The sequence below is a fragment of the Limulus polyphemus genome, unplaced genomic scaffold, assembly GCF_000517525.1.
Source record: "Limulus polyphemus unplaced genomic scaffold, Limulus_polyphemus-2.1.2 Scaffold1686, whole genome shotgun sequence".
In the NCBI taxonomy this organism is placed as follows: domain Eukaryota; kingdom Metazoa; phylum Arthropoda; class Merostomata; order Xiphosura; family Limulidae; genus Limulus; species Limulus polyphemus.
Genome location: NW_013667296.1, coordinates 192,154 through 200,172, shown reverse-complemented (window position 1 = coordinate 200,172; position 8,019 = coordinate 192,154). Strand labels below are relative to the sequence as shown.

General features: G+C 33.6%; 1 protein-coding gene across 1 annotated transcript in view; it reads left to right on the top strand.

Annotated features, from left to right (window-relative positions):
- The window catches only part of LOC106464555 (corticotropin-releasing factor-binding protein-like), a 49,887-nt gene extending 42,186 nt beyond the window's left edge, over positions 1-7,701 (top strand). Inside the window, exons 7-8 of the mRNA XM_022392289.1 lie at positions 5,781-5,939; positions 7,420-7,701. Coding sequence (XP_022247997.1) covers positions 5,781-5,932 — 152 coding nt within the window. The 3' untranslated portion in view covers positions 5,933-5,939; positions 7,420-7,701. The remainder of the gene's footprint in view (positions 1-5,780; positions 5,940-7,419) is intronic.
- The last annotated feature ends 318 nt before the right edge of the window (positions 7,702-8,019 follow it).

Sequence of the window (8,019 nt, the reverse complement as noted above, 5' to 3'; positions counted from 1 at the left end):
AATATATATATATATATATATATATTAAAGTCTAAATCCAAAATCGGGCCTAGCATTATCTAATGGTTAGCATGCGGATCGAAAATAAAATATTATAGCTACGATTTACATCTTTACACGGTTCGTACTTTCAGCTGGTATTAGTAATTGTGACAGTCAGTCCCAATATGCAATTAAGATTATCCTCATAGGCGACGGGTGCTACTGACTAGTAGCTCCAACTCTGGCTAATGATTCAAAATTAGGGGTCGCTATGCCTCAACCTTAGCGATGTTTGACCTGGCTTTTCAGCCCATGTATATCAGAAGGTGTCTGTCATTCAGGTTGGATACCTTTAATTTGAGTTATATTATTACAAATTGTATTTTTTTTTTTACAAATGATTATTATTATTTTTTTATATTTTTAAGATGGAGTGTCAAACCCCAAGTTAAAGCACTGTTGTGTCGAGGGACTTAACTCAGTGAAGATATATTGTAATAAGGAGTGACATGTATCTGCTGTTGTTTAAAGATATAACTTAATATCAAATAATAACGTGTCTTACGTAATTGTTTGTTGTAGATTATCTTAAGATGTGAAAACTTAGAAGGACTTAACTTCATAACCCCTGATCTTGAGTGAATGTTTTAGCCAACTAAGCCGTAAGTCTGAATTATGAGACTTTAAAAGTAAAACTCCATAGATGTTCTAAACAACTAAACTATTGATTAGAACATCCATAGAGTCTTACTTTTTTAAAGTATAATAGTTTACTAGATCAGAACATCCATAGAGTCGATCTTTTTTAAAGTATGATAGTTTGGTTGATTAGAACATCCATAGAGGCTTACTTTTTTAAAGTATGATAGTTTAGTTGATTAGAACATCCATAGAGTTACTTTTTTAAAGTCTAAATCATACTTTAAAAAGTAAGACTATATGGATGTTCTGATCTAATAAACTATTAGACTTAAATAACTTCATGGGTGTTCTAATCAACTAAACTATCATACTTTAAAAAAGTAAGATTCCGTGGATGTTCTAACCAGCTAAATTATCAGACTTTAAAAAATAAGGTTCCAAGTGTCTTCTAGAAATCAAAGAATAAATCAATTGCCAAAGTAGTATCATATATTTATTTCTAGAAGCTTGGAGCTAACGATATTCGTCAGATCGTAAAGCGTAGAACAAAAGCATACGTGTAGAATATTGAACATTGAAGCACAAAGTTCTTTGAAAGTTACATCTTTTACATAAATATTATATAAGTCATAAAACGTGAAAAGAATAGATGAAAAGATAAAAAAAACAGGTTATATGCAATCAAAATAATATAGAAAAAAGTGAAATTCTATAACACAGTAAACATTCATTTAAAGTTGAAGGTTGTAGGGTTCCAAGATTGTAGGTTCATTTAGGTCTGGTCGTTTCTTTTGTGGACGTCTGTTGGAGCACTTGGAAGACCATTGATCGAAAAGTCCTCAGTTGTATGGTTGCTGTTGATGAAACGTTTGCCTAGAGGTGTATCTTAGTTCTACAGTTTAGACATGTGCTCGATCATCGAGTCAGCGTTCTTTTCGTCCAATGTATAAACTACAGCACTATTTTTTATTTTTTTTACAAATTATTCAACAAATGATAAATTCAGTAGTACATGTAAAGGATTGTCTTATGTGGAAAATCGTGTGTTTTCTTTGTATATCTGTGGTGATGTATATATATATGTGTGTGTGGGCGGGCGACACATTTAATTTAATTTACAAGTTTGCATGTTGTTGAGGTTGCTGTTGACCAGGGTTTCTGTTAGGTTTGTGTCATTTCTGTAAGTAACAGCAGATGGGTCCTTGGATGTAGATTTAGTGTTTAGGCCTTCAGTAAATATAATAGTTTAGTATAATATATTTGATCTGCTTGTTGATCTGATGGTATGTTAATAAATGTGTTTTTGTTTTTTTTTGGTAGGATTTAGGTTTGTTTCTTTGTTTATGAACTAGTTTTGATACCTGCATCATGAATGAGGGAATCTGGATAGCCTCTTTAAAAAGAAAGTTTTCAAGACTTTTGTTTTTGATTTGTTACCATTATGGTCACTAACAGTTTAATCAGTGGTAAATATTGTTAACGTTTTGTTACTTGACGGGTGGGAATGTTCGAAAAGTAGTTATGTGCGTGTAAATATGTTTTCTTATGATGTGCCCCCCAGTGGCACAGCGGTATGTCTGTGGACTTACAACGCTAGAAACCGGGTTTCGATACCCGTGGTGGGCAGAGTACAGATAGCCCTTGTGTAGCTTTGTGCATAATTAAAAAACAAACAAAATCTTTATAATGTATACTAGGGTCGGATGTATAAAATTCTGTACGTATTCTAATCTTTACAGTGTGGTGAAAGTCGCTTACTCGTAAGCGTATTCTCAAAGACAAGTATATATAACGTTTTTGGCAACTTGTAGCCCATTAATTTACTTCTGTTTGTATGTTACCTATGCTGTAAACTGTATTTTCTTCTATGAGTGTTCTAACCATCTAATATATCACTGCCTGCCACACATTAAAAAAGGTAAGACTCCATGGGTGTTTTAGCTATCTAAATCATCACTGCCTGCCTGACCTTAGAAAAAGCTAAGGCGCCATATAGTGTTTTAACCATCTAAATCATCACTGCCTATTATACTTTATAAAAGATGAGCCTCCATGGGTGTTCTAATCATTTAAGCTTTAGATTTAAACAACAACGTAAGACCCCATGGGTGTTTTGACCATACATGCATTAAGATTTTTAAGAAAGTAAAACGTTATTTTTCTCTCCTTTGGATTATAATATTTATTTGTTTCGAATGAATGACCCTTAACTTAAGCTGTTTATGGGTTTCTAACCCATAACAATTGCAAGTTGTTTCTAGAGAACTTTACCAAAGCCAATTATTAGGGCTTCTGAATTATAACAACAAACATATTAGTTCAAACGTCATTAACAGAATTCATTATATTAAAGTAGTGTTTCTATAGTAACATGGTTTTTTATTAACAGTTGGATAGATAGAGGTTTCATGGTATCTACTAGGAGTCGTGATTAAATACTTATATTTAATTGCATTCAGAATACGATACTAATTTTATCTATCTTCTCAAAGCTAGTTAATGTCATAAAAATATTTTTATTCAACTAAATGAGTTAAATACGTATTAATTAGGTCTTCTCTTTGCTAACGGTGTTTTCGGCCATGAATCCAAAAAAATCTGACGAGGTTGGACTTGCTTCGGAAAATTACCAAACATGAAAGCAGTATTGTCATACGGAAAGCTTCATGTTTCACGCCTATCACATTTGGTCAGTGTAGTCGTTACTATATGTTGATATTTTTGAAAGGTGCTTGAAACATACACGTCTTGTGAGTGTTTTAAGAATGTGAATCTCACTAAGAAACCATTACAATTTTTTTTCCTTTTTGCCATATGAAAAATATAGTGGCAGCGCTTATGAGATTTACAGTAATTCTTTATAAGCTTAGACCATGAAAATGAATATAGCGGATATATACATATATTATCACACAGTATTCATTTTTCCTTTGCTTTTAAAGGATTGGTGATTAGTAGACGAACTTAATAGGAGTTCGCCGTTTTTAAGATAGAAACCGATAATCTAGAGATACACATCTCTGTGGTAGATCAAATGATAACTGCTATAAATCAAAGGAAAGTAGTCTTATGGAGGAAAATGTTAGCCAGAAATCTGACTATTACCAGAACAACCCCAAAATTAGAAACTACAAACGTTACGTTGGTAAGATTTCGATAGCATATCAATAGTTGAATAAGGACACATAAAAAAGGGCCAAAATCAAAATCTTATGCTTACATGATGCATACAAATACGCATGCGCAAATACGGGTTGAAAACATAATCGTCCAAATGGTATAATGCATGGTGTTTTAGATTTGAATACCTATTAAATGAAATATTGTATTGGACATAGTACATGAATATAACTGTATGTGGTATGTTTTTGGATCAAATGACCTATAACTAATACATGATAAATGTAAAATGTTCATACAGCCTCAAGATTATTTTTATCGGGAAACATGATGTCCCTCGAACATTCCGCAGAACGTTTTTGTTTTTCCACTGAAATCCAGCTAATAAGCATTGGCAGTATCGACTCGAGTTTCATTCTGTAAACAAATAAGTTAGGTCTCGGATCTTCATAGGCGCTGACTCTCTATGACGTAACACTGGTATGATTAAATCGTCTTCCATCTTCCTCCTCCTGTAATTTACAGCCATCATAAATCCTTTAGGGGGTGAGTGGTTTTGTAACATGCACTATACCTTTTTAGAATGTGTCATCAGTTACTTGGACTTTTTGGCATAATTGCTTAGCATATACATCATCCAGTTTTACGACATAATTTCATTTGTCAGATGCCAGGTAATACTTACACAGGTTTTGACATTGATTTCCTTTTCGACTGTGTGTTCTGGGAGAAGGTTATGAACACGACTCTTCGTTTTTGTTGACCAAAGTAGGATCCGTCTGAATTATCTTGTTTACAGTTTCAATGGTGGTTCCTGCTTTAGCTCAAATGGACCACTGTGTTCTTAGATCATATCCAGTGACAAGATGTTTAACTTTCTTAATTACCTCCGGTGTGCGACTGGTAATCGGCCGTGGAGTAGCTTGTTTTTTAACTGCTAGAATAACTTCTTTCCTTGTTTTAGCGATACCACTTAACACCATATAGATACTATTGTTTTAAATGCTAAAATTTCGTTCCTTGCGTCTTTGTTTTCATATTCGTGGAATAGGACAAGTTCGAGTTGGAAAATCCTGCAATTTTAAGCGACATCTGTTTAGCGTTACCGGACGTGAATCTGGTCCTTGGGATCGTGGGTGCGGTATAAGTGTGACGTTCAAATCCATTTAAATCCTACAGTTTTATACTCCTCATTTTAATATCTAGGCAAATGAGTAAATTTAAAGTTGAAATAAGATGTTTATGAATTAGTATTAAAATCCATCATGTTTTACGTTGTTATAACTTATACATATCTCATTCAAAACTTTACATTAACGAAGTGATAGATTATTTTCTGGGGTATCTTACATTCTTGAACTAAAACTGAAGGAAGTTTTCTTGCTTATTATTTACTTAAACAGAATTTTGTGTATTGTGCATAACCACCTATATAATGTTAAGACCTGCTTCTAGTAGTTGATCAAACTATGGAGTGCGAAAGTTGTTGAAAAACCTAACCCATCCAGGCTCCAAATGGCAAAAAGTTCATCTTTGTTTTTTCGTCTACAGAATATAAGAAATTCTTATCGTTTTCTCACATAGGTTATTAATCTGACCATTATTCACTTTAGCAGTTTAGTAGGCAGATTTAAAAAGTTGGGTACAGAAATAATTCTTCAAATTACTTAGACTGAGAGCGATTGAAATTCTATATCAGTATGGAGAACGAGGATTTAGATGTTTTTGTGAACATACTGGTATGATCTTTAATGATAGTTAGTTTCTAAATGTTTGGCACGGGGTGATAGAGTTCTTTAGAACTAGATAACCGGTTTCGAATCCGTGCAAACCACAAAACATTCCCCCTGCTTTAAGTTGTATGTACGTTATAAGAATGATAATTAATCTCTTGGCGTTGATAGGGGGTAGTAGGGTACTATTGACTGGCCGATATCCCCCTGGACATTGTTTATAATTAATGATTGCGGGAGATAGCTGTAGTAGTTTTATGATAAATAAAAAATACAGATACAATTATAAATGTTTGTTTCTAGGCAAGACACCTATTGACGTGTTGTGCAACAGCTCCGTTATCCGTCTTGTGTCTAGCGGTCGCTACAAAAACTCTGTTACAGTGAGTTTTGAGATGCTTACAGAAGAGAATTTGACCACAGGAAAATTTTCTCTAGTCTGTGAGATTGTCTGAAAACAAGGTAAGCCAAATTCTGTTCAACGAAATTTCTGTCTGAAAACAAGGTCAGCCAGATTCTGTTCAATGAAATTTCTGCAAAAGGGGAAAATGGAGTAATATAAACAAGATGTCGTATATTCAAATTAAATTCATTTCCCCAAGGAATACCGAAGAACGACAAAAACAAAACACGCATCCTTAATTTATACCTTCAATGTTTGTCTAACGATTATCTAGATCTTTGTAGCTTTTTAAAACACTGTAATTAGTTCACTGTTGTCAACTAATACGTAAATTCGTTAATGTTAGGAGTGCGGACGGAGTTCTTAATCTTTGACAAAGAAATAATTAGAAATATACAACTTTTCATTTATTAAGTCCATAGTTATATTCCTTTTTTGTTCTTTTATTTTCCAATGTTTATTTATAGCTTTCTTTTAAGTTATGTTTATAAAATATTGACCAGTAGCTCTACATCCTGAATTTTATTCACGTTTTTATTCCTTATAGCGTGGCCCGGCATGGCCAGGTGGTTAGGGCGCTTGACTCGCAATCTGAGGGTAGCGGGTTTGAATCCCCACTCCACCAAACATGCTCGCTCTTTCAGCCGTGGGAGTGTTATAATGTGACGGTCACTCCCACTCTTCGTTGGTAAAAGAGTAGTCCAAGAGTTGGCGGTGAGTGATGATGACTAGCTGCCTTCCTTCTAGTCTTACACTGCTAAATTAGGGACGGCTAGCGCAGATAGCTCTCGTGTAGCTTTAAATTCTGAGCTTCAGATATTTTTTTTCCAAGATTGACAACGTTCTTAATTTAACCGAGGAGTAATTATGATTAGTTAAGCTGTAAGTTTTATTGAGTGCTAATTAACTACTAGCTGTTTTTTTTTTTTACATCAAAATTGTCATGGTTCATCACGTCGTAGAAGCTGGAGGTGGTACTGTGATTTACATGTAGGTTTAAGAATTGAAGTGCTTATTTTTATTGGATGACTGAGAGTAATGGAATGATTGTTTTGTAGATTTTTTAAGATGTAAATTTCCATCATGTTTTGAGTAATGAAACTTGAAATACTGATAATATTAATTCTGTATTACTGTTTAGAATATTCCATTTTAGTATACGTTATATACACAATATTCATACATCTAATCACACTAAAGTTAACTATATGACATTGATTAGTGTACCCTTTTTATTTTAACGTTTTCGTTGTCACTTTTAAAAAAAAGAGTATAGTGCCAGATTGATTTTTATTACTTATCTAAAAGTTAACACTAGTAAATTTGGGAAAGTGTGAAGGGGAATTATCTTCTTCCTGGTAGTTACTCGTATGGTAATGCCCCCAAAATGGGACATACATGTAACCATGGCAACGAACTTACATTTATTTATACGCTTATTCTACATATATATATATATATATATATCTTACTAATATTACGACTTCGTTAATTCTTCAATTTTCTTTTCTTTTGTACAACACGTTTGTAATCTTACAGGCGCTTCGACTCGAGTTTACTTCGGTGATGAGTATCAAGATTGAAGTTGGTTTCTGTTACGGAGTAATTCTTTATGTCATTGAAGTTTCACGAATCTCCATAACTTCCCAAGTCGGTGAATCGTTTTAAGGGTAATTAAAATTGCCGTAATAAGAAATATTACAAACTTTAAAGTTTGGTTAATATATAATATAATGAATTTCATTTAGTTCTGTATACAATCGTAATATGTGATTGTTTTCAGGTTTTGAAAATTAGTGAAATGTACTTATATCTGTAATAAAGCTGCTTTCCATCTTTGTGTTTGTACAGTAGTAAACTCTGGAAAAATAAATGCACTCAACTATAAAGAGGACGTAAAATAGATAAACGATCTAATATAGCTGATAACGTGTGGAGTAAAACCGATATGAATGCAAACACAAAGTTTACGAAGTTAGATGATCAATTTCATCTCTTCCCTTAAACGTACTTCTATAGGTCTGGGCACACACAAACACATATATACATGGCCAGTGGTTAGGGCGCTCTACTCGCAATCTGCGGGTCGAGCGTTCGAATCCCCGTCCCACCAAACATGTTCGCCTTTTCAGCCGTGGG